The sequence below is a fragment of the Triplophysa dalaica genome, chromosome 1 (assembly GCF_015846415.1).
Source record: "Triplophysa dalaica isolate WHDGS20190420 chromosome 1, ASM1584641v1, whole genome shotgun sequence".
NCBI lineage: Eukaryota > Metazoa > Chordata > Actinopteri > Cypriniformes > Nemacheilidae > Triplophysa > Triplophysa dalaica.
The window spans coordinates 27,390,313-27,416,245 of record NC_079542.1 but is presented as its reverse complement, the minus strand read 5'-3'; the positions used below and the strand labels follow the sequence as shown (position 1 = coordinate 27,416,245).

General features: G+C 40.7%; 1 protein-coding gene across 3 annotated transcripts in view; it reads right to left on the bottom strand.

The window, feature by feature from the left end:
• The window catches only part of dock11 (dedicator of cytokinesis 11), a 96,908-nt gene that overhangs the window by 33,705 nt on the left and 37,270 nt on the right, over window positions 1-25,933 (bottom strand). For 2 of the 3 annotated variants that reach the window (XR_008907364.1, XM_056755404.1), the window contains exons 18-32: window positions 25,420-25,485; window positions 25,209-25,301; window positions 23,920-24,043; window positions 23,723-23,844; window positions 23,509-23,592; window positions 23,243-23,332; window positions 21,326-21,447; window positions 21,004-21,073; window positions 19,732-19,848; window positions 19,056-19,127; window positions 15,161-15,307; window positions 14,313-14,396; window positions 10,062-10,173; window positions 1,403-1,441; window positions 267-448 (exon numbers count right to left, since the gene is read on the bottom strand). Coding sequence is in view for 2 of the 3 variants with exons in the window: in XM_056755404.1 (XP_056611382.1) it covers window positions 267-448; window positions 1,403-1,441; window positions 10,062-10,173; window positions 14,313-14,396; window positions 15,161-15,307; window positions 19,056-19,127; window positions 19,732-19,848; window positions 21,004-21,073; window positions 21,326-21,447; window positions 23,243-23,332; window positions 23,509-23,592; window positions 23,723-23,844; window positions 23,920-24,043; window positions 25,209-25,301; window positions 25,420-25,485 (1,524 nt within the window). In the remaining variant the exon portion in view is untranslated. The remainder of the gene's footprint in view (window positions 1-266; window positions 449-1,402; window positions 1,442-10,061; window positions 10,174-14,312; window positions 14,397-15,160; window positions 15,308-19,055; window positions 19,128-19,731; window positions 19,849-21,003; window positions 21,074-21,325; window positions 21,448-23,242; window positions 23,333-23,508; window positions 23,593-23,722; window positions 23,845-23,919; window positions 24,044-25,208; window positions 25,302-25,419; window positions 25,486-25,933) is intronic. The other variant, XM_056755488.1, reaches the window with a different exon arrangement.

Below are 25,933 nucleotides of genomic sequence, written 5' to 3'. Positions count from 1 at the left end.
GATGAAAGAATTTTTATTTATAGTGTAAGCAATAGCAATGGAGTTTATAACAAAACATTCTCCTAGAGATCTGTACAACTGTACAGTAATGTCATTTGCATCCAACCCTTTACTTGCAAATGCAAATATGCAAATCACCATACCGCAGTTATCTGGGGACAAAGGTCCACAATCAAACTAGTTCTATTTGGCATCAAACATAAAGGAGGTTATGTCAATTACCTATTTCAAAATGATACACGTGTTTGTATAGTTTTGTATCTCACCTTAAAAGCGTTGTACCTGTCGTCCATGGAGTGTTTGATCATGAGATTTTTTAGTGCAGCCACGGCCAGCTGCCTGATCTCTGGGCAACCCTGAAGTCCATCAGCCACCTCTCGCAGAAGCAGACCCACCAGAAAATGGTTCTTACAGTAATCCTCAGTCAGGCTGTACTCCAAACTCTGGTCTGAAAGATTGAATCATTTCACAGTCACTGACGTGCAAAGCGGTACCTTATGCTATCAATCTTGGGCTCGGTGGCCTTTGAAGAGCTAAACAGGCAACCCACTTTATTTCATGCATCTTAACAACACAGCCCTGTTGAATCAATGTATTTATGCAAATGGACTTTAATTTGAAGATGCAACAGGAAGCGGCATTTGGCCTATTCAACATTTGGACAGTGAATGGCATCCAAACGAAAATACATAATCTAGTGTTTGTTGGATGGCTGCTTTCAGATGTTGTCTCAAAGCTGACTTTACTGCATTCCAGACATCACAGAATAACAGAAACAGAAATTAAAGAGTGACAGAAAAACCTTGTTTGGTGATTTAGGATCTATACTCAAAGTCAGAGAATACCCAATGGTATTATAATAGAAGCCTTGGGAATAAATACTCAAATTGTGCTAAAAGATTTTAGTTAAAAATAAAAAAGCCTTTAACCAGCATAACATGTTACCGTTCATGTTTAGCTGGTCTAAGCTGATCCTAGACCAGCTTAAACCACCCAAGACCATCAAACCAGTGCATTTACTGTAATCATAAGTAAAAATGCAATAGTTCCAAAAATCCACACAAGATGTTTCCACACATCAAATTCATTTGAAAGTTAAAAGGGCAAGTGAAGACAAGGCGTTGCAGACAAATGTATCACTTGACACACAATTCTTCGAAAGACAACAACAAATTCAGACATTGTCAAAGACTGTCCTTCTCATCTCAATTCATTCAAAACCTTGCAATAGTCTTTTATTCAAGCAAAGCAAACATGTGACATTTAGTGAAAGGAAAAGCAAAGGCCTCTTTTTGGCGTCAGATGGAATTAGTACGTGACTGACAATTAATGGAGGAGAATAGCATGAGATTTAGTGAAGTCATCTGGTGACTGGAGGTGCGTCTGAGTCGGCATCACCTACCTACGACTCCGAAACACTCCGCCGCATACCAAATAAAATCTGAAATAATAAATAAAGGAAGCTATCATGCAGGATTCCTTTCATCAGCGTTGAAGTTGTGAGACTATGTAAATGTGTGAAGAGTGTAAAACGTCTTGGTCAGCGGACTCTGCCCCGGATATCCGGGTATAAAAGGGAGACGGAATGCTGCGTTCATTCACCTTAGTTCTGAGGAGCCTGAGAGCGTATCACGACTACTGCAACGGTAGACACGTGTTTGTGGAAAAAAGGACACAACGTTTTGTTCCCTCCATCAGGGAACTGAGGTGACATCCATAACCAAGACGTTCCCTTTCTGTCGATCTCTAGTGAAGCGACGGTGACTGGCCTGGGTGTGTCAGACGTGAGAGCTTTCGTGAAATTGTAATCTTCCAGTGGATAGGTAAGCAGAGGGTCCCAGAGCTTTTAGAAAAGGTGGGACGCCTCTACCTTCGGTCCTCATGTCGTAATGCCACTGGGTAAGTGCACTCCTCGAATGGAGAATGCACTACAGAGACCACTTCCTACCATCGGGAGGAGTTCTAGTGGAGAAACCCGCATTGTCTCACCGTCAGGGGAGAGCTCATGGGAAAAATATCTGGACTGAGTTAGTTAGCCGAGAGGTGGAGGTCCACCTAGGGAAGGTCATGGGTTACCAAGGTGAGATAAATCAGCCGGAATCGCCCGAGTGGTGGAGTTACGGGGAGTCCGGTAGCACTAGGTCCGGTTAGAGCTAAATGTGGATAACTACGAAGGTATCCGGCCTAATGGGTAGGGCTGCTCTGCCCAGCCCGCCCCAGGGGGTTGCTTGCTTAGTGATGGATGGAATGACTATGCTTCGCCCCGTGGGGAAAAGAATGGAGGCTAAGTAGCACAATGACCCACCTATGGAAAGGGGGGGAAGGTGCTTTACCCCTACCGGCGTGAAACGCGGGCTGACATCGGTTCTGCGCTGAGGTCTTAAAACCTTGAGAAGGTGTTAGGGCATAGTCCAACCCGCAGCACTGCAGATGTCTGCCAGAGAGGCGCCCTGCGCCAGTGCCCACGAGGAGGCTTTACCCCTGGTGTAGTGAGCTCTCACTGATGGCAGGCATGGGCGATGACGGCAGCGTCCACAATCCATTGCTCTACTCTATGTTTGGAGACAGCCCTCCCCTTCTGCTGACCTCCAAAAGAAGAGGTTCAACTAGAGGCGCAGTTTGCATTCTGGACACAACACGGATGGGTTTGGGTCTTCCCCCCCAGTGGGGAGCGCCTGCAAGGTCACCACCTGGTCCCGAAAGGGGGTGGTGGGAACTTTGGGCACGTAGCCAGGCCGGGGTCTCAGGATCAGGTGAGAGTCGCCAGGCCCAATTTCTAGGCAATCAGGGGACACGGAAAATGCTTGTAGGTCCCATACCCTCTTGATGGAAGCGAGCGCTATCAGGAGAACGGTCTTCATCGTTAACTGAGGAAGAGCTGCGTCTCTGAGGGGCTCCAAGGCGACCACATCAAGGTCCCAAGAGGGTAATGGAGTGCGGACAAGGCGGATTCTGCCTTCTCGCGCCCCTTAGGAACCTGATGATCAGGTAATGCTGTCCCAGAGACTTTCTAGCAACTGAGTCGTGATGAGCAGCAATAGCGGCTACATACACTTTCAGTGTGGAAGGGGAAGGTTAGTCTAGAGTCTCTCTCTTGTAGAAAGGACAACAGGTTCCCAATCGAGCAACTCCATGGATCTTCTCTGCGAGAGGAACACCCGGAAGAGAAGAGGTGCCACTTATAGGCGTATAGCCACCAAGTGGCCGGGGCCCTAGCCTGAGTAATGGTCTCAACCAACGCTGGGGGTAAGCCACTCAGGATCTCCTCGTCCCGTCCAAGGGCCAGACATGGAGGTTCCAGAGGTCTTGCCTGGGATGCCACAACGTGCATCTTCCCCAGGTTCTTTCGTCAGGGGATTGGCCAGGGGGAGTTGTCATCAGAAGCATTAGCTTCTTGTCCAGCAGCCAGCTGTGCGCGAGAGCATCTGTGCCGAGGGGGGCCTCGGACAGGGAGTACCATAGCGGGCAATGGCTGGTGTCCGGGGAGGAAAACAGCTCTACCTGAGCCTGCCCGAACTGCACCCAAATGAGCTTGACTGTGCGGGGGTGGAGTTGCCACTACCCCCAGGCGTCAACTGACGAGAGAGCGAGTCGGCTGTCTGGTTAAGGTCGCCTGTGATGTATGTGGCTCTCAGGGAGCTGATCACTTAGTGGTTCTCCTGTATCATCAATAAACAAACTACAGTTAGTTCAGAATGCAGCTGCCAGAGTTCTTACCAGGTCAAGAAAATACGATCACATAACCCCAGTTTTTTTTTGTTGCCTTTTTTGCCTTTTTATTGGACAGCCAGTGATTTTTGGAGAGGACAGGAAGCGAAGTGGATGAGAGAGAGGGGGTGGGGTCGGGGAAAGGACCACGAGACAGGATTCGAACTCGGGTCGCCAGGGACGCACCAGCGCCATATGTCGGAGCACGAACCGCTCGACCATCGGCTCCGACATAACCCCAGTTTTATCATCGCTTCACTAGCTACCCATTAAGTATCGTATTGATTTTAAAATTATTTTAATTACTTGCAAAGCTTTAAATGGTTTAGCTCCTACTTACTTAACTGAGCTTTAATCACATTGCAACCCATCACGCTCTCTACGATCTCAAAACTCAGGACTTTTGATAACACCTAGAATAACCAAATCCACCAAAGGGGGTCGAGTTTTCTCATACGTAGCACCTAAACTCTGGAATAGCCTTCCTGATACTATTCAAGGGTCAGACACACTCTCCCAATTTAAATCTAGATTAAAGACACATCTTTCCAGCCAAGCTTTCACTTAATGCATAGTTAATGAACAACAGCTACGCTAATTATTCTCTTTCTGCCTCCTCCTCGGGAAATTCCGCCAGGTCCAGATGATTGACATATGCCATCCCCACCTAGAGATTACGCCATCTACAGCTGCAGACTGACTGACCATCCCAGCTCCATCTAAGGCAATTCCACCACCACACAAGAGAAATACGACCATCGGACCATCCCAGCTCAGACCACTACATCCCCATCCAAGAGCAAAGACGGACTACTTGTCACATTAATGCTGAAGTTACAATACTTGGTGTTTAATGCTAAACTTACATCACATGTCAGCAGTTTGAAGGTATAGCTGCATTCAGTGGCACTGATTGGAGGTTCCTGGGTGGGTGTTTGTGGGAAATGAGGGGGCTTCGTTGGTTGTGGGGATTCATCTGCTAGGTCTGTGTTTTGTGGTCGATGTCGGACAACAGAGGAATAAAATTACAACATGCCATTACTATTTTCCCTGGATGTTCCTCTGTTTTCTGGTGTTGATCGAGGAGTGGGTCCGGGTTGAACCTGCATGTTTTTTGGCGAGTGGGACTTTCTGGGTTGCGGATGGATGGCTCTCCCTCTTCCTCATGGATATTTGCTTGGTGGCTTTTGGTCGGGGTCACTGAGTGCAGCTATGACACGTCAGAGGGGATCTGGCCCTCCCGGCTGAGCCTGGTTTTTCCCAAGTTTTTTTTTTCCCAATCAATCATTGGAGTTTGGGTTCCTCGCCACAGCAGGGCGGTGTTGACCTGCTCACCGGGAGACTGCATTTATTTATTTATTTATTAATTAGATATTGTTTATTAATATGATCTTGCTCGTTCTATAAACTCAATGCACTGTTCTGTGTTTTACCTTTTCTGTTTTTCCTGTTTGCCCCTGTAAAGCTGCTTTGGAACAATGCCTATTTTGAAAAGCGCTATATAAATAAACTTGAATTTAATTTAATTGAATCACCTGGTGACTGCACAGGAGAAGGCATTGGGCGAGTCGTGTGAGCTGCCGTGAGCGCATGCCACCCTGATGATTGATGCACACAACGGCAGCTGTGCTGTCTAAACGGACCAGCACGTGCTTGTCCTGCACGAGAGGTTGTAGCCTCTTTAGTGCAAGTAGCACAGCCATCAACTCTAGGCAATTGATATGTATCCTGTAGGGAGGGATCGGTAGTCACCACGACGCGTCTTCTAACCTGCCCAAGAGGGACCCCTGTCCGTAAAAATGTAAATGAAGACTAGGGGGTTAGGGTGCATCTGTCACGGTTCTGCCAATCATGTTTGGCTAATTCTTGGTTCCTGTTTCGTCTCATTATCACCTTGTTAAGTAGTTCATGTCCCGCACCTGTTTTGGTTGATTTGTCTCCCTATTTATACTGCTCATGTTTCATTGTCCAGTCCGCGTTCATTTTTAATGTTACGGTGAAAGTCTTGTATCCTGTTGCTCTTTGTTTATGACCTTGTCTTGCCTTGTTCCTGTACCCCAGTGTCTTGTAAGTTTAGTTTTGTGTAGTTCTAAATATTTGTTAATTTAGTGAGTCCGTGTCCTTGTTTTATTTTAATTTAGAATTCTGTCCTGTTTTCCCCCTCGTGGGTTTTGTTTTTCCTTTTTTGTTTTGTATTAATAAATACCCTGTTTAACCCCATACTTGTGTCTGCTTGCAATTGGGTTCTTCCCCCTGCATAATCCGTGACAGCTTCAGCAGAGAGGCGTTATGACCATACGCCTGCTGATGGTGTGCCACACTCTCCAGGGAACTCGACTCTGTAGCCAGTGTTGGAGTGGTCTCAAGTGCATCAACCCAAGGGGTATCACTCCCGTTGAGGATGCCATGTGTCCCAGGAGCCTCCGAAATTGTTTCAGGGGGACCGCTGACTGCTTGAAATGCTTCAGACAGTTCAACACTGACTGAGCGCGTTCTGTGCTCAGGCGCACTGTCACGCAGACCGAGTTGAGTTCCATACCGAGAAAGCGGATGCTTTGCACTGTGGAAAGCTTGCTCTTTTCTCAGTTGACCTGTAGTCCAATTGATCTAGGTGCCGGAGCACAAGGTCCCTGTGTGTACGTAACAGATCTCGAGAGTGTGCCAAGATAAGCCAGTCGTTGAGACAGTTTAGTACCCGCACACCTCTGTCCCTGAGGAGAGTGAGGGCGGCATCCCTAATCTTCGGAAAGATTTGTGGGGATAGGGACAGACCAAAAGGGAGGTATCTGTACTGAAATGCCTGACCCTTGAAAGCGAAACGTAGGAATGGGCGATGACGAGGTAGAATTGAGACATGAAAGTAAGCGTCCTTTAGGTCGATTGCCATGTAACAATCCTGATATCTGATAGACGCCAGGATGCGCTTCTGCGTGAGCATCCTGAAAGATAGCTTGTGGATGTGCCTGTTCAGGGTACGCAGATCTAGGATGGGGCGCAACACCCCGCCTTATTTGGGGATGATGAAGTACGGGCTGTAAAACCTGTTCATGGCTAGAGGGACAGGCTCAATCGCCTTCGCCAACAGGGTGGCGACCTCGGCCCGTTATACGGGAGCATCCCTGCCTGTGATCGAGGTTGAGAGGATGCCTCGAAACTTGGGCGGAGGTCTGGTGAATTTGATCGAGTTTACCATAGCCATCGTGACGGTGTGGTAAGCTCGAGCCAAGCGGCCAGGGAGGTGGTTCGATGGCTGGAAATGCAGATCTCTCGCCTGGCGATGCAGCTCAACGCACCGTTGATTTGAGAGTGCTGAGGGCTGCTGAGTATACTCGACGTAGCGTCTCGCCATGGAGCCGGAGGGCGTCTAAGAGGACAAGGGCTGCTGGGAAAGCATACAATGCACGGGATCTCCACGGCCAGAGGGCGGCCGAATTGTGGTGGGGAGGCCATGCATAATAGCCTCTGTCTGCTTCTTTACTATCGAGAATGTATAACAGTCTGGATTATTCCATTAAATATTAATTTTTGAAATGATCCTAAAATACATGAAGAAATATTAGTACTGTGTGGTTTAAACATGAATGTCAACTTGTTTTCTCTGCAGTATTCAAGATCTGCAAACATTGCATCTTTTTTGTTATCTTGCTTATCCTGTTTAATTTTCAGCAAATAAATTTGATTTGGAATTTGGAGAAATGTTGTCATAAGTTCACAGTATAAAATAAAAATGATAAATATGCATGAAATAGTATATTCAGATAAAGCAATATGTACAGTTGAAAGAAAAAGTATGTGAACCCTTTGGGCTTACTTGGATTTCTTCATAAATTGGTCATAGAATGTGTTCTGATCTTCATCTAAGTCACAACTATAGAGAAACACAGTCTGCATAAACTAATACCGCACAAATATTATACGTTTTCATGTTTTTATTGAACACAACATGTAAACATTCATAGTGCAGGGTGGAAAAAATATGTGAAACCCTAGGCTAATGACTTCTCCAAGAGCTAATTGGAGCCAGGAGTCAGCCAACCTGGGGTTCAATCAATGTGATGAGATTGGATGTGTTGATTAAAGCTGGCCTGTCCAATAAAAAACACACACCAGTTTTGAGTTTGCTGTTCTGAAGAAGCGTTGTCTGATGTGAACCATGCCTAACACAAAAGAGCTCTCAGAAGACATACGATCAAGAATTGTTGACTTACATAAAGCTGGAAAGGGCTACAAAAGTATATCTAACTATATCCTTGATGTCCATGTGTCCATGGTAAGACAGATTGTCTACAAATGGAGAAAGTTCAGCACTGTTGCTACACTCCCTAGGCGTGGTCGTCCTGTAAAGATGACTGCAAGAGCACAGCGCAGAATGCTCAATGAGGTGAAGAAGAATCCTAGAGTGTCAGCTAAACACTTACAGAAATCTCTGGCACATGCTAACATTTTTGTTGACAAATCTACAATAAGGAAAACATTAAACAAGAATGGACTTGATGGGATGACACCACGGAGGAAGCCACTGCTGTCCAAAAAAAACGTTGCAGCACGTCTGAAGTTTGCAAAAGAGCACCTGGATGTTCCACAGCACTACTGGCAAAACATTCTGTGGACAGATGAAACCAAAATTGAGTTGTTTGGAAAGAACACACAACGCTATGTGTGGAGAACAAAAGGCACAGCACACCAACATCAAAACCTCATCCCAACTGTGAAATATGGTGGAGGGGGCATCATGGTTTGGGGCTGCTTTGCTGCCTCAGGCCCTGGACGGATTACTGTCATCGATGGAAAAATGAATTCCAAAGTTTATCAAGACATTTTGCAGGAAAACTTGCTGAAAACTGAAGCTTAACAGAGGATGGACGATGCAACAGGACAACGACCCAAAGCATAGAAGTAAATCAACAACAGAATGGCTTCAACAGAAGAAAATACGCCTTCTGGAGTGGCCCAGTTAGAGTCCTGACCTCAACCCGATTGAGATGCTGTGGCATGACCTCAAGAGAGCGATTCACACCAGACATCCCAAGAATATTGCTGAACTGAAACACTTTTGTAAAGAGGAATGGTCCAAAATTTCTCCTGACCGTGGTGCAGGTCTGATCTGCAACTATGGGAAACGTTTGGTTGAGGTTATTGCTGCCAAAGGAGGGTCAACCAGTTATTAAACCCAAAGGTTCACATACTTTTTCCACCCTGCACTATGAATGTTTACATGTTGTGTTCAATAAAAACATGAAAACGTATAATGTTTGTGCGGTATAAGTTTAAGTAGACTGTGTTTCTCTATTGTTGTGACTTAGATGAAGATCAAAACACATTTTATGACCAATTTATGAAGAAATCCAAGTAAGCCCAAAGGGTTCACATACTTTTTCTTTCAACTGTATATGTTTTTTTGCAGGTTGTAATCCAAAGGAATTTACATACCGATTAAACATATTTAATGCACTTGGGTGATTTTGATAAATGAGACACTTCCGCCATGTTTATTGATTGTCAAGGTTTTTATCAGTTTTTATTTAAAAATAAACTTAAAGGCATAGTTCACCCAAAATTTTTAATTCTGTCATCATTTTCTCACCCTCAGGTGGTTCCACACCTGTATTCATTTCTTTGTTCTGCTAAACACAAAGGAGGATATTAGAAAGAATGCCAGCAACCAAAAAGATCTCATCCCCCATTTAATGCCTTTGTGGAGAAAATAAATTATTTATTTTCTCCACAATGGAAGTAAATTGGGGATTAGATCTGTTTGGTTGCTGACATTCTTCAAATGATCTTCCTTTGTGTTTAGGATAACAACAAAATTTAGGGTGAGTAAACAATGACAGAATTTATTAATCATTTTCAGACAGCAATGTAATGTTGTTAATAACCCTGTTGTTGCAAATGAAAATATTAAATCCAAAGGGAAATGAAAAGTTAGATAGTCTTATGCTGGGTTCACACCCAACACAAACAATCGCGTTCCAAGCTTTTTATTACTTGTGGGAAAAGTAATTTTAGCGTGAATGATGCAATCTGACTAATATTTTCAACCTTCGTGGAAGACGAATTTGACACACGTTCGCGGCAATTACCGGATTCGCATTTTTCGCCTCGTCTGCCACGAGTCTTTGCATTGACTATGTATGTAATTTACACGCACAAATCGCTTAATTCGCGTTTGATGTGAACCAAGCATAAAAGAAACTTGATCATGTGTGTGTCTGGGTTTTCTGCTTTACGTCACACAATTTTGCCAGTGAAGCCGTTAGACTGGGTTCAAGACATGGTGAAATCGAGGGGAGGATTGGGGTGAGGGAAATCCATGTCATGGTACCAGCTCTAGTGATTGGAGACAGACCTACCCTGGACTCTTTGCAACTTGGTTCGACCGAACGCCATGGGCAGGTTTAGAGGAATGTAGTGCTCATGGTTGCACACAGTCATGAGGAAGTCAAATTTCATCTCTGTTAGCACCTGTTGATAATAAAAAATATTAATGTTGAGAATGTGTAAAGAAAAACCGCCAATTAACCAGAAACAACGACATGGGGTGAACTATTTCAAGCGTGACAAGCCCTTTTTCATTCCTTTGGAAATGGTTTTGGAAATTAAGCATTTGTATACAGTTGTCAATACCTGAAGGTCATGGGAGGGAAGCATTAAATGTTTTTTTTTTAATTGCGTGCAGGACTTCTCTGGTTTAACTGAATTTACAGGGTATTGCAGTAAGTAATACTAAAGATCCATTCCAATGTTTGTATGTCATTTAGAATATCTTACACTGAAACCTATCATTAAATATTCATCATTACTGTAAATACATATGCTGTTGTGCATCCATGTGATAAACTGGCCACCTGTCCAGAGTGTTTTTTGCCTACAGCGGAAAGTATGCTGGGAAAGGCTGAAGCGATACAGGTGAAGCACCACAGAAGATAAACAGATGCGTTGTACATTGTATTGTACAAATGCTCTCCAAGAGCAGCCTAGAAACGCTGTGGCACATGGCATTTGTTAGTCAAAATGGGTCATGTGTTATGAAAATCACTTTTATGCGAGACTGTTCCAGTGTCTTGTGTAATGGCATAAATATTGTCAACAAGGACTGATCAAATTGCAGAAGTGTCTATCAACGACAGGTGCTTCGCAGGTAAACTAAACAAAGGCTAGGACTTTGACTAAGAACTGTTTGGTTACAAGCATTCGTCCAACTATCTCATCCAAACAAAGACATTTATACAGATTTTGAACAACTCGAGGGTGAGTTAACGATGACAGAAAGTTTATTTTCAGATAACAATTTATTTTTTAAGGTTAGTCCCAGACTAAAATACATTTTTGAGTCTAAACTAAAAATAACTGTGCCTTTATTTATCTCAAGATGCACACCACTAGTAATGTTTTCTTTTGGCAGTTTTATAAAAAATATTTTAATTTAACTAAGGCATAGTCCTGGCTAAGCCAAGGCCTAGCAAAATAACAATTCATAAAATATCTGATGCAAGCAATTTTGGCTTCTTTTTTTAAAAGCAGGAACTGAAAGCATTAAAATATAGAGAAAAACCTCAAAAGCAAACATAAGACTTGAAATGAATTAGATTAACCACATAAAATTATCAGTTTAATTGTGATTAATTACTAGAATTATCCACAACCTATTATTTGAATTCTCAGTACCATTTAGTGAAAACATTTTGTCTACATTTTAAGATCTTTAAGGCCATGAGCAGTCAATGATTGTGCAGTTATAATTTATGTTTCTAGTCAGAAAATGGAAGAAAGAGCAGATGAAGATATACTAAAGTAAAAATGTATTAAAAAAACCCTCATAATTTCTTGCTGTTCATTTATTTATTCATTAATAAGATATTATTTATTAGAATGATCTTGCTTGTTCTAAAAAAACCCTGCACTCTGCTATGTTTTACATTTGTGTTTTTCTGTTTTTCCTGTTTGCTCCTGTAAAGCTGCTTTGGAACAATGCACATTGTGAAAAGCGCTATATAAATAAACTTGAATTGAACTTCATCATCAGTTCGTCTCCCATCTCTTACTCTTACTCTGCACATCTTCATCTACTTTTTGACTGCAGTGTCAAAAAGCAGATAAATAGAACATAGCGTGTCTAGGCTGCTAAATGTCTAGGCAGCATAAACGTACAAACAGTGACTTCAAGCAGTCATTGCATCCAAACTTTTTGCAATAAAGCAGCAAATGTGACTACAAATGTACAGAGGTGCTCAAATTTGTTGGTACCCTAACAGCTCATTGAAATAATTCATAATTTCTCCTGAAGAATGATGAAAGTAAAGCTATTGCATGATGTATACTTGCATGTCTTTGGTAAGTCATAGAATAAGGCAAATAAGCTGTGGAGAGAGATGAATTATTGCTTATTCCACAAAGATATTCTAAAATTGCCTAGACACACTTGTTGGTACACCTCAGAAAAGATAATACATAAAGCGATTATAGTGATATTTCAAACGAACTTTTTTCTTTAATTAGTATTGCACATGTTTCCAATCTTGTAATCAGTCATTCAGTCTATTTAAACGGAGAAAAGTAGTCACTGTGCTGTTTGGTATCATTGTGTGCACTACACTGAACATGGACCAGAGATGGATGTAACCCAACCTTGCGGATTAACTGGCCCTGCTTGATCTCCCTAGAGAGCTTGACGCCCTCATCAACCTCACGGTACGGGTACCTCACCCTCCCGGGATATCCTGGATGCGCCTCTGACCGCGGACTTCCGGCGACGACGAGGTGCACGGTGCCTGCCTTTTCGCCTGTCTGTAGTTCAGGCTCACCCTTCCCTTCAGCGAGACCCTGGCTGCTCAAGTGACTCTCAGTGGAGGTCTTCTCTCCTTGGCATTGCTGGGGTCTGGACCTTGTGTACTCTACCTTACATGCCTTGTGGAGGTTCATCTAGCACTCTCCCTTGTGGATATCCGTCTAGTATCTTGCCTTGTGGAGATTCGTCCTGCACCCTGCTCTGTGGATATCCATATAGTGTCTTGTCTTGTGGAGATACGCCTGGAACCCTGCCTTGCGGATATTCATCTAGTATCTTGCCTTGTGGAGATTCGTCTAGCAACTTGCCTTGATGAAGTTCGTACAGTATCTTGACTTGTGGAACTTGTCAAAACATTGCCCTACGGAATTACGAGATTCTTACCCCTAATTGTGGAACTCTTATTATTTTTTAACTCTGCCTTATGTTGGGCTTGAATTGTCTGATGAGGGATTATTTTTTTGTGGAAATCAATATTAAGGAACTCTTTCCCACATGGTGGGAACTTGTTGCTTGAGCTACCCCCTTGCACATTGTTTATACCATTCCCCTTATCACACGGACTTGCCCTTTGTTTATCCCTTTTACCCGATCTGGGCAGGTACCCTCCGCTTCAGCTGACTTTTCCCTAAGGTTCTAATTTATATATTTTTTCTGTGTGAGGCATTTTTATGAAGACTCTTATACTGCATTTGACTCTGAGTTTTCCCTGACAGAAGGTAGGTCAATTTCTGATCGCATTATCCGTCACTTTTTGAGCATGGAAGAATAACAGATGGACTCCACTTATGAAAGAAAAACATAAAAAGGCAAGACTGGAATTTGCTAAAATTCATATTGACAAGCCACAATCTTTCTGGAAAAATTTCAATTGGACAGATGAGCCAAAACTGGATCTTTTTGGCAAGTCACATCAGCTCTATGTTCACAGACAAAAAAAATCAAGCTTTCAGAGGCTCGGTTATGTTTTGGGGCTGCTTTGCTGCATCTGGCACAGGGTGCCTTGAATCTATGAACAATGAAATCTTTCTCAGTCGCAGGTCATGGGTCCTCCAACAAGATAATGACCCAAAACACACAGCTAAAATCCCCCAAGAATGGATAAGAACAAAAATTTTGACTATTCTTGAGTGGCCTTCTATGAGTCCAGCTCTGAATCATATCAAACATTTATGGAAAGAGCTGAAACTTGTAGTCTGGAGGCACTCATCAAACCTGAGACAGCTGGAGCAGTTTGCTCAGGAGCAGTGGGCCAAACTACCTGTTAACAGGTGCAGAAGTCTCATTGAGAGCTCCAGAAAACGTTTGCTTGCAGTAAATGCCTTTAAAGGTTGCGCAACAAAATATTAGGTTAGAGGTCCCATGATTTTTGTCCATGACATTTTCATTTGATTTATTATTTACAATGTTATGTTGAAGAAAGTCTGATGAAGAAAGTCAAAGCCTGATTTCTATTAAATATGGAAAGAACAATGGTGGATCCCAATTACTTACATCAGTTTCAAGTTAATTCAGAGAAAATTGTGCATTCTTTGTTTTTTGTGGAGGGGTACCAACAAATTTGAGTACGTCTGTACATGTTGTTGTGTCCCAAACATTATTGTCCTCTAGGCTGTATATAAAAAGTGTGTGATATTAGATATTGGAAACAAATTCTACTTTGACCGCTTCTTAAATGTTTGATTACAAATCGAGTACAATATAAAATCTTAAAAGCATTATCTATAACAGAGTGCCTTGTGTAATAGGAAGTAGCACGGCACTGACCATAAAATGTAGTGAAATGAACCATATCATGGAGCACCATTTTGCCTACCTTTGGGTCTTTAAGGCTGAATCCACACATGTAGTCATTTATCAGACTGAAAGCAAATCCTCTGTTTATAAATGTGAGGCAGCGCTGTGGACGGAGACAAACTTAGTGATGCAAAACCATAATACAACAGGCTGATCTCAAAAGTAAAATAAAACTTTAGACTTCAAGTTGACAATACAAACCAGAACTTCAATAAAATTCTGAAGGATCAGGAGATAAAAAGCTGACTAGATTGAGTGAAAAGTAGTTTCAAAAAAATATATTTTTTTTTAAATTTATTTGAATCACAATCCTATTATTCTTAACTGACCACAAAAAAAATAATCTTAAACGCACACACTCACACACTCACTCACACGCAGTAAAAGAAGCCCAAATTATAAAAGCACTTTACAATAATGTTCATGAATACTTCATTTTTAAAGCACAAGGTAATGATTCATCAGCTGCTGTTAACTGTGCTAAAAAAGCGAATATTTTCACTTTATCACTGCAAAAGCTAAAGTTTGAATCGGCCACACAGATTCTGCCTCATTGGCTTTACATTATTTCAGTTTCATTATTACACTGTCTACACCAGACACGACACAAAGACATAACATATTACAGAAGCTATCTTTTCCATGTTTTTTAGAGTTGTTGTCCACACCAGCCATGACGGCAATCCAAACGAGCTACAATAGATTCTATATTAGAAATTATTAGTTACTGTTGTAGATACAGTGTTAGTGTGAATGCCATCTATAGAGGTTCATAACTTAGAGAAAGACAAGAGTAAGACCTGACCTTAGTAGCTTTTAAGAATTACATCTGAACAGTTAGAGTAGGCCTGACTCTTTAAGTCTGACCTTAATGAAGCAGGCAAGGCTGAAATTGACACAACGGGCCTCCTCTGGAATCTCCACGTAGCGGATGGTTATATGTGGCATGATTGACAACAGCATAGACTGCAGAGCTTGTTGGAACGATTCGGGAAACCTTTGTGCTCGGGGCATCTGTAATACAGGTGAAAATTCAGATAATCAAGTTTTTAATGTGTCATGTTTTAATTGTTTAATTGTGTTAGTCATCATTACATAATCAAAACCAACCGATCAATACATTTAAATTATAAAAAATAATGTCTCAAAAATTACTTCAGTGGTATATAAACTCTTAACCTGGAAAATGTAAGTTCTGTGGTCGGGTCGGTACAAACAGAGTTTAGTCAACAAATTCATGTGTTTTGCGCTGCCCACAGGGAAGCTTATACACTGATATTATTTATGACATTAGTAACAAACAATTGAGCTAATCCACCACATGGGGAACCCGTGAGCAAATGTTCCAAAGTGTTGCTTTTACTTGCCACAATTGTTGCTCCCTTTCTGTCGGTCTCTCGACACTGTGTCGAACCGACAGTTGGGGTTTGTCTTGAGAACCTATTAACTTCGACTAGACTTGACCAAAAGGCCAATGAAATTGACGAATGAAATTTGCATGCCGAACTCCGCCCCCAGATATCCGAGTATAAAAGGGAGACAGCTGTATTCATTCACCTTTTGTTCTACAGAGCCTTCATCTGATGATCGACTTCAGAGATAGCAATACTACACTTCTGCCAGATTCTTACGACGTGGTGCAGTGGACTGTCCCTCCCTGAAGCGACTTCCCCTGGGCGCACTGTGGGCGGATGGCAATCCAGACATTGCGGTCACTGGTGGCTGTGTTCTTCCGAGATCCAAACCACCTCGTTTGCTTCCAGGGCTGTGACAGCAGTGGCTAAGACCCTTAGAGCAGCGAGGGTGATATGGGGACTATTGCGAGCGAGAATCCATCAGCCAAGTGCTCGCGGACCGCTCGCACCCCGTCTCGCTCATCTGGCCGTTCGTTCCCCAGCAGGCGGTCCCACCCCGTCTTGTTCCTCAGCCAAGCATTCAGAAAAGGTGCATGATGACGATGAGATGTCTGTCGAATCATCGGAGGGTGACTTGCTGGCATCCGACCCGGGCGATTCCTTGAAGCTCCCTCCTTCGGGGGAGCAGAGCGTACCCCTAGCAGATCATCTCAGTCCCTGGGAGCCTGGCTGCAGCTGCACAAACTGTCATGGCTGCTACGGAACACGAACACGAACTACTGGTCCAGTTGGACAGCACAAATGCCTTGGCATATATAAACCACCAGGGAGTCATTCGCTCACAAGACTTGCCCGAAGCCTCCTCCTATGGAATCAGCATGTGATCCGCTCCCTGCGAGCCACACATATCCCAGGCGACCTGATCTAGAGAGCCAACACGCTCTCTCTTCAGTTGACGCCTTGCGGAGAGTGGCAACTCCACCCCCGTGCAGTCCAGCTCATTTGGGTGCAGTTCTGGCAGGCTCAGGTAGACCTGTTTGCCTCCTTGAACACCACTCATTGGCCGCTATGGTACTCCCTGTCCGAGGCCCCCCTCGGCGCGGATGCTCTAGCGCATGCCTTTCCCCCAGTGAGCCTCATTGCACAGGTCCTGTGCAAGGTCAGGGAAGAGGAGCATCAAGTGTTACTAATCAAGTGTTACACAGACCCCACTTCAAGCCACTCTGAGATGCCACTCTGTATCATCTCACGATGAAGATCGCTCTTCTGATAGCGCTCGCTTCATTGAAGAGGGTAGGGGACCTACAAGCATTCTCCGTTTCCACAAATTGCCTACAATTCTGACTTATGTCAGGATATGGCTAGCCATGCCAGTCACGTCACTTCGCTAGAGAATGTGAAGCGGCACAGCGTCGTGGCGTTTTCCAGTTTCATTGGCCTTTTCTAAGTCTAGTCGAAGTTGATAGGTTCTCAAGACTAACCCCATCTGTCAGTTCGACACAACGTATCGCTCCTCCCATCCGTAATCAGGACGTTTTGCGTTATAACATTGTCAGTCAATGATCCCGCACACTTTTAAAATAAAAATTACAAAAATATTTTTTTTCTATTTGGAAAATAAATGAGGGGAATTCTGATTAAATAAGCAGCAGAGGTTAAAAAAAACTGTAGGGCCCTAGTATGATGTCTATTTTATTTTTTGTTTCTATTTATTTCTCTTAAAGTTTTAACTTTTCTGGATTCTTTTTAAGAGGTCAATTTAATTTCTTTAGGCAAAAAGCATGTCTAATAAACTATGAAATGTATCCAATTTAATAAGAATTTATTAAAAGTTTAAGTTTTAAATGTCATAAACACATATTTCATTATTTGTGAGGACATTAATTTTTACGAGAAAGTTTTTGCCATTTAAGAAAAAGCTTGTTGTTAACAACAAGCATACATTAGATTCAGTGTTTCTAAAAACATTAAACATCAGGTGTAAACAAATAGCTAATTTTATCTCACGGCAGTTATAGCAGATGGTCTATATCAACTTATTCAGAACATAGATAACGCTCGAGTCAGCATATGGATATAGAGTTTATATCATTTCACACAATCTTGTTAAAGAAAGCCAAGCTACACTTACATGCTCAGCTGAAAGTCTGCTCCTTTTCCAGTTTAGGGATAAAATCTGATTTTCATGAAGTTTAAATACTAGTTCAAACACCAGGGTTTATAATTTCATGATCTTAACATTCTTAAATTGTATTAGTAGTTTAAGATTATTACTTTTCTTATTTTACATATAATAAATTACTTCTAGAACACTCCAATCTTGAATGTCAGTCGTTTTCTCAAAATGCCACAGACACTGTGTTCCGCACTACTACTTACATGTCTTGTTCAAAAACACAAGCTAAATGGCTTTGATGGAGCCTGCTTGCATTCGTGCAACGCTTCTGTAGGCATTAAGGAGAAACGGGCGTTACTGTTTGACATTACGCAAACAGAGAAATGTTTCTGCACATTTATGTCCTTCTATTTGCTGGTTAATTAAACCATTGGTAAATGATCTACAATAACTATTTTAAAGTATTTTACAACTACACTTACAAAGTGGAGATAGATGCCTTCTTTCAGTGCTTTGAATTTTGGTAAATTGAAAGCGCATTTTGTTGAACATAATTTAAAGTTGGCGTATTAAGCGTATTATTTTCAGATAGTTTTTTGATGACAGTTTTACAGTTTAATTATAATTAAGTATAATTATAATGATAATGTGACAAGGTACAAGGTAGCCCCCTCAATGAAACATAGGGGCCCCCTCACTCCTGTCGCCCTTGCACTGACCATTTGAAAGTCACCTTGGATAAAAGAGTCTGCTACATAAATAAATGGAAATTTATTTAAAAAACATTTTCTATACTGTGTTTAAGTGAAGGCAGGTTTGAACAACACACCTCTCATATCAAACTTGTAAATAACATACAAAGTCATGGTTTCGGTATGCAAATGTGACTCACTGGCATGTCAAATAGGTCTGAACGTGTTTGGAAAGGACTGGATTTTTTTTTTAAACGTAAACAAACAAATTCAACACACATTGTACATGCAACAGTTTTAACAGTATAAAAGTACCCTAAGTTGTGTGTGCGTGAGTGTGTGTGTTTCTTTTTCAAATACTTCAATGAGAATGAGGAAGTTTTGTGCACATGTGTCAAGTTGACAACAATATCCTGCTCAACAGTTCAGAGCTATTAACATGCACATCTATTTACTTTATGCTTTTACAATGACAACAAAGAAAAGGAAATAGAATGAATGTGATTTCATATCAGATAAGGTAAAATGACCTCCGACTATTACTTTGTTGTAATTTTTAATGACATTTTGGCTGAAACACATGAAGAAATTACACTAACTTTCATTCGATTGCCATCCTGGAGGTACTGTGCCATTGACTTAGCCATAGTTTCGAAGAAGAACCAGGAATACTGTGACATAAAACAGGAAAAGAAAGCATAAACAAACATAAAAACCCACAAACATTCTAAATACATGCTGATCTGTACGTCACATACCTTATAACATACATATACCACATAAAAATAAAATTGCTTTAATATTTTAATAATTTAACACAGATAAAAGTTAGATTAAATGTATTAATCTGAAAAAATATGTATTGTAAATTACTAAAAACCCTAAATCTTTGTACAACCAGTTTTCAAAAATGTATCTGGGTGGATATTATACATTTTAACACAAAGGCAGAGAGTTAACAACACTATTATTCTACCACACTTACAGTATATCTTTAATGGGATCAGTCGGTTGAATGAGAATTCAGTTTGTTCTCATTCCTGTTTGCACAGGAATATTCCCTCAAGCATATAATCAAGTTATATAAAAATGAAATAGACAGAATGTAAGTGCAACTGCTCCATCTACTGTGCATCTACAGAGATTTCTAGAGAAGGATCAAATAATTTTGGATAGGATGTGGCAAGACAGTTTTCACAGCTTTCAGATCACACGAACAAAAACAACATTGTTCACAGTATTTGACATTGTTTACATTGTTCACAGTTTCCTCACCTTAAGTAGTTTGTTACATGTGTTGAAATCTGCAGTCTGTTTGAGTATAGCAGTCACTGCCGCTGCTAAAACTTCATGAGTTGTCACAGAATTTGAGCTGTTGGTCCGAAACACATACTGAAAATAAACAAAAATGAATGAATATTTTACATTTTAAGTATGAAACAGTTCCCTAACATGACAAACAACTATTCCACCAAGTTCGAATTAAAATAAGCAATTAGCAATGATTTCTGACAGTAACATAAATGTGTTGAGTATTAATCAATATTGCATTGCATATTGACATACTGTTGTATTCAATTCAATTTTATTTATACAGCGCTTTTCATAATGTGCATTGTTCCAAAGCAGCTTTACAGGAGAAAATAAACAAAAAACACAGAAAAAGTTAAACAAAGGACTCAAACTCCAGTGATAAATAAATGGAGAAAAAAACCTTATGAGATACCAGTTTCTGCCGAGAGGGCCAGGTCCGCTCTGACGTGTCACAGCTGCAATCAGTGACTTTGATTAAAATTTACTAGAGAAAATTACTAGGAAAATAGCGAGAGCTTATTAGTTGTGATTCAGGAAATGTCATTTGTTGAAACTGTTTAGGTCTAATTTTGTCTTATTTTGTGAGTGATATCTAACAACAGAGGAATGTGTTATGTAGTAATGGCATTTTTTTTAAATATGGCATAATGTAATGTCCTGTGTATTTGTATGTCCTGATCACCCTCTCAGGGAATATTCCCTAATAATAATAATCTGAAATGAAATTTACATGCCGTCTCCGCCCCCGGATATCTGGTCATAAAAGGGAGACGGCGTGCTGCATTCATTCACATTTGGGCTGAGGAGCCTGATAACCTCGGTGCTGCAGCGGGCGGCACGTGTTGTGGCATGAAGGACACAACGCCTCGTTCCCTCCATCAGAGAACTAAGGTCACATCCCTAACCAAGACATTTTGTTTCTGTCTATCTCTAGACGTTGTGTCGAACCAAAGGTGGGATTCTTATGGAAAATGCCACGACGCTGTGCCGCTTCACAGTCTCTAGCGAAGCGACGGTGACTGGCCTGGGGGTGTCAAATGTGAGCGCTAGCACGAAATTGTAACCTTCTAGTGGATAGGTAGGGCTTTTGGAAAGGTGGGAATCCCGTGCCTTCCCCTTTGGTACTATAAGGCCACTCGGTAAGCACTATTTCCTAGATGGGTGGAAATGTGTCTCCTACATAAAACATCACTGCTTGCCTAAACCCACACCCAGAAACAAAAAGTGTTATACCTTAAGAAAGGAGCGCAGGTAATGTTCCAGACCTTCCTCGTGACATTGAGACACAATGTGAATTATTACACTGTTGAAAACAAACATCATGTGAATATAAGTGAACATTTAAAATTTCCAAACAGATCAAATCACACAGTAAGAAGAATAAAATGTATCAATAAACTTTTGCATACAAAGACAAAATTGAAAAAAAAAAAAAAAAAACTCAATGAAGTCATAAACAAAACCATTAATTTATAATTAATTAATTTAAAATGTGTAGACACAGTTACTGTACAATAAGGAAACAAAGCAGATATATAAAACAGAGATAAATTACCGTGTAGAGTTGACAGCAATATCGTGACCCTCCTTGTTTGCCATTGTGAGGACTTCAAAGAGCTGAACAAGAACTGTAGGCAGAAACTTGATGATGACCTGAGTCTCTACTGCATGCAGGCACTTAGACAGGAAAGAGGAGACAATGGTGGTACCAGTTAATATGAAATGTTTTATTATTAAAAAAAATAATTTAAAATGTAATGACAATGATGATGCCATCACATAACATTTTTAAACTGTGATGTGATCTTTACATATTTACTTTACTTATTGATCTCACTTTCTCAACTGTTTTCTCCAGCAACTACCTGTTTAGCAACTACCCTCATTTTGTAAAGGGGTGGTGCAACAGTGTTTCATACATTCTGACTTCTTTACAATGTTAAATGTGCTCGCTTCTCATGCTGTCAAGGTTTGCAATGAGGAACCTGGTGCAGACAACAGGTGGCAGTGTCAAAGATCTTTATTAAACAAAATAAAACAGTAAACCCACGATGGGGGAAAACCTAATAACAGAAGACTTGACAAAAGGGCAAACAAAAAACTTCCCACAAGGGGGCCAAAACAAGGACAAAACTCATCAGAAAACAAAACTCACTATACAACTGGAAAAAGGTAAAGACAAGATAAAGACAAGGTAAAGACAAGGTAAAGACAAGGTAAAGACAAGGTAAAGACAAGGTAAAGACAAGGTAAAGACAAGGTAAAGACAAGGCAAGGGCATGGTGAGATCAAGAGAGGAAATAAAAACAAAACGAACCAGCACAAGACATGAACACGAGGGTATTATATAGGGAGACAGACAAAGGATAATTAACAAGGGAACAGGTGTAGGGGATGAAACACTGATTGGAAGGTTACGAGGAAATGAGATGACGGGAACAAAGACGAGGACCGGAGAATGAGTATCGAAGGCCGATAGGGTCAACATCTCTCTCTCACATAAAACAAGACTTCGTCATGAATCTGCCCCAAGACCAAGAATTGACATGACATGAAGACAGACTCATGACACATGCATGAAAATTGCCAAAAAAGGTTTCGGGTAGTTTTTTTCGTACATAAAATTCTGTTTTTAACAACTTTTCTTAGTCCCTTATTGGACAATTCTCCCGGAAAAGCATGAGCACGTGCCAACCATCGAAAACGGCAGAAGAGCACGCCCATCAATGTTCTTCTTCGTTTTGCAAAGTTTAGCTGTGTTTGTTTGTTCGCTGCATTTCAGTAATGAACGTTATATAAATGGTGGATATAACGATGGATTTGCAGATTGTTTTTAAGTTGATAGATGGAGCGGTCCCAGCGCTAAAACAAGCAGGTCAGCAACCGCACATTGTAAGTGAAACTGAGGCAATGTCTGTGTTTTGTTGACAATGAGGTAAACAGCACAAACTTGTAGTCAATCAACAGTTATGCAGGAATAATGCGATGATGTATTGTGTGCATTTCCTTTAGTTCCACCCCCCCTTCACGACTTCAGGACGCAGTATGTTCTCAGAAAATAATCATACACCTGTATCTGTCTTTTATAAATGTGATCAAACTAAAGACTCTTCGAAGATACGAAGTTTACAATACTACTCTATAGGTACTCAAGATTAACATGAGATTGGCAGAAACTGCGTGCTTCACATCAGCTTTAACACTATCCCTGCATGCCAATTTGCATAGTATCCATGCTAAATACTATTTTGAATTAGAATAAGTGTGTCCCAAACGGTTGTATGTTAAAAAGAAGTCAAATCTGTGGAAAACCTGAACACTTTTTAAGTATACGGTTTATATGTGCAGATCGATGCAGACCCACAAGTCATTGCAGGAGGGAGGAGTTCTATAATGCAACACTAAACAAATAAATTGAATAAGTTCTGCTTAAATATGTGAATTTTTACTGCACTTCATGTATGTTTATCACCTTTAGGTATTTGACGAGTTCAGCTAGATTTCCTGGTGACATTGACCTCATCAGCTGACAATGCTGGAAGAAATTGTGGAGGTGCAAATCCTAAAGAGGAATTATAAAATACTTCAGTGCCAGATTGTTTCTTCCCTTTACTGAATGATTTCTCATCAAGGTATTGTGAAAATATGATAGTTTTCAATAAATCAAAACATAGGTTAAAAAATACTATCCGTCAAATTTAAAATGAGCTTACCAATCCTTATTTGACATGCACTTACCTGAGTGTAAATTGTTGATGCTACATGTGTTCGCACTTTAAACAGCGTTTTGCCGTTGTCAACCCATTTGATGTCCGGGGAGGACTGCAAATAAAAATGTCAATAAAAATAAACAATTGAATGTAAGAACAAACCACTAAATTAGCATATCAATGAAATTAATCTATACAAATATGTTATAAACACGCTGCAAGTGCTAAACAAACGTCTTTACCTTCTTTGACTCCTGGCTTTTTTCATACATGTAACCAGTAGGTAAATATGTAGATACAGGAAGATTTAATTCAGATGAATGTATTCTGCCATCCTTAAGTAAAGGTGCCCAGGAATAACCCACTGCAAAAAGCAAAAGTTAATAGTTTATTCTTTATATACATGCGCACGCACACACTCTCATACACACAGGCCTACCGAGTGTCTCCACTGCATCTCTCTTCTTGGTGGTGGTCTTGCTACTAAGCTCACAGCTTATATGGTAGAAGGTGAAAAGAATGTGATGCTTCTCATGAATGTGAACAGGAAGCTCGATTTTAATCTACAAAAGAACATATATGTTTAAAATGTAAGTCAAACTGAGAAATCAATATTAATGTACATTTAATATCCATGTGATAAAAACAGGCAAAAACTTGTGAATCATATCTCTTGAATGTCAAGAATGTCATTCTCTTTCTTGTCACAAGTTGGGCCACTCTAATGAGATACATGTGCACTTTAAGGTCTTAAAGGTTCAGTTCCCCCAAAAATGTTGATTATTTACCCACGCTTACGATATTCCAAACCTTTACACTCTACACAGAACACATTGGTGAGAATAAATAAATGCCATAATTTTCATTCTTCTTCGAACTTCGGACATCTAGAGATTTTTCGCTTTAAACATAGCAATAGACCACTTTGGAAGACATTAACAACACTGGTACAACGCTGTTCCAGATGACTATTTCAGTTTATTACATTAAAAAATATATACAACCTTTTCAACATTTATAACCGATTCATCGAAAATGTTAAGCTAATATACTAAATAATAATAAACTAATAGAAACTGAAACCGTAAATGCTTTATGACCAGTACATACAGTACAGCTGAAAATGCCAAGATTTCCCAACACAAGCAACTCGCTTAATGCACAGGACAGTCGAAATCATATCTTGTGGGGATCTGCTTTGCTCCAAATGCGTTGTTGTCTTGTGACTGATTCATCTATTGAATCTGTCTTTAATTTCTTCCCTCAGGGTCCGGTGAAGCGCAACAGGATGCATCTTTGGAGTGATTCAGATACCCACATCCTTGAACTGATTTGACAATAGTCATCAATATTATAATATTCAATAAGTTTTGAGTTGATATTAAAAGTAATTAAAAGACTTTTATACATTATTTTACTATTACTTCCGCTTGGGACTTTTACTACTGCCGCTTTCAGACATCAGCATATTAACAAAACTGAGAGAAAACCGTCAAAGGCGTTTAATTGCACCGCCAAATCAGAGTAATGGGCAAAAAACTACCTCTGCTAAAAAACTATCGCTTTTTGGCCAAGCCGTTTATGACCTTTCCCTGATAAAAGAAAACTGTTTTATGCGTTTACATGACCTTACATATACCATCTTATTAAGCATAATCGGCTTAAGACTATGCATGTAAACGCACTCAATGACTGCATTAATTAACACGCATAGCACATGAATCCTACCTCATCATAAAACTCTGGACACTGGTTGTGATGTAGAACTGCAGCAAATGCGCTGGTGGTGAACAGTGGCTCTCCTGGCTTGCCATAGATGCACTAAAAGCAAAGAGTAGTCAATCTGCTATCAATATCCCTTTCAATATTGTGATGAACATTAAATATTAAAATACAGGTGGAATAATCCTGGGATCACAAATAGAGCACACACACTCACCTTTAGGGGACCAGCCACCTCTTCATCTGAATCCTTGAACTGGACACACACAGCGATGTTTCGGGCCTGTGAGAACAACAAAGTTATTATAAAATGATGAATAATTTCTGCATATCAAAGGAAGATAACTGTTTAAATCTCTCAGATTTTTCTCTTTAATAAAAATTTAAATCCACAGAAATCTAGATTTTTTACCATGATGTAATAATGATGACACAAATGTTTCGGTGGTATCTCTGATTGTAATAAAGTACAAAAGTATGGAGCGAAAATTGTGCCAAAACTAAACAAAAAAATCCAGCATTTTGCAAACAAACGCAACCTTTTATGCAAAAGAAACCAAACTCTGAAACAAACAGAAAAGCGTTTTACAAATACATAATGCAATTCGAGAGATAATGCAACGGTGTAACATATAAATGTAATGTGTTTTAGCCAACTTGATTTTCTCACAAATGGGATCATTTAGACTTTCTCAAAAATGGGATCATGCTGATTTTCTCACAAATGCATG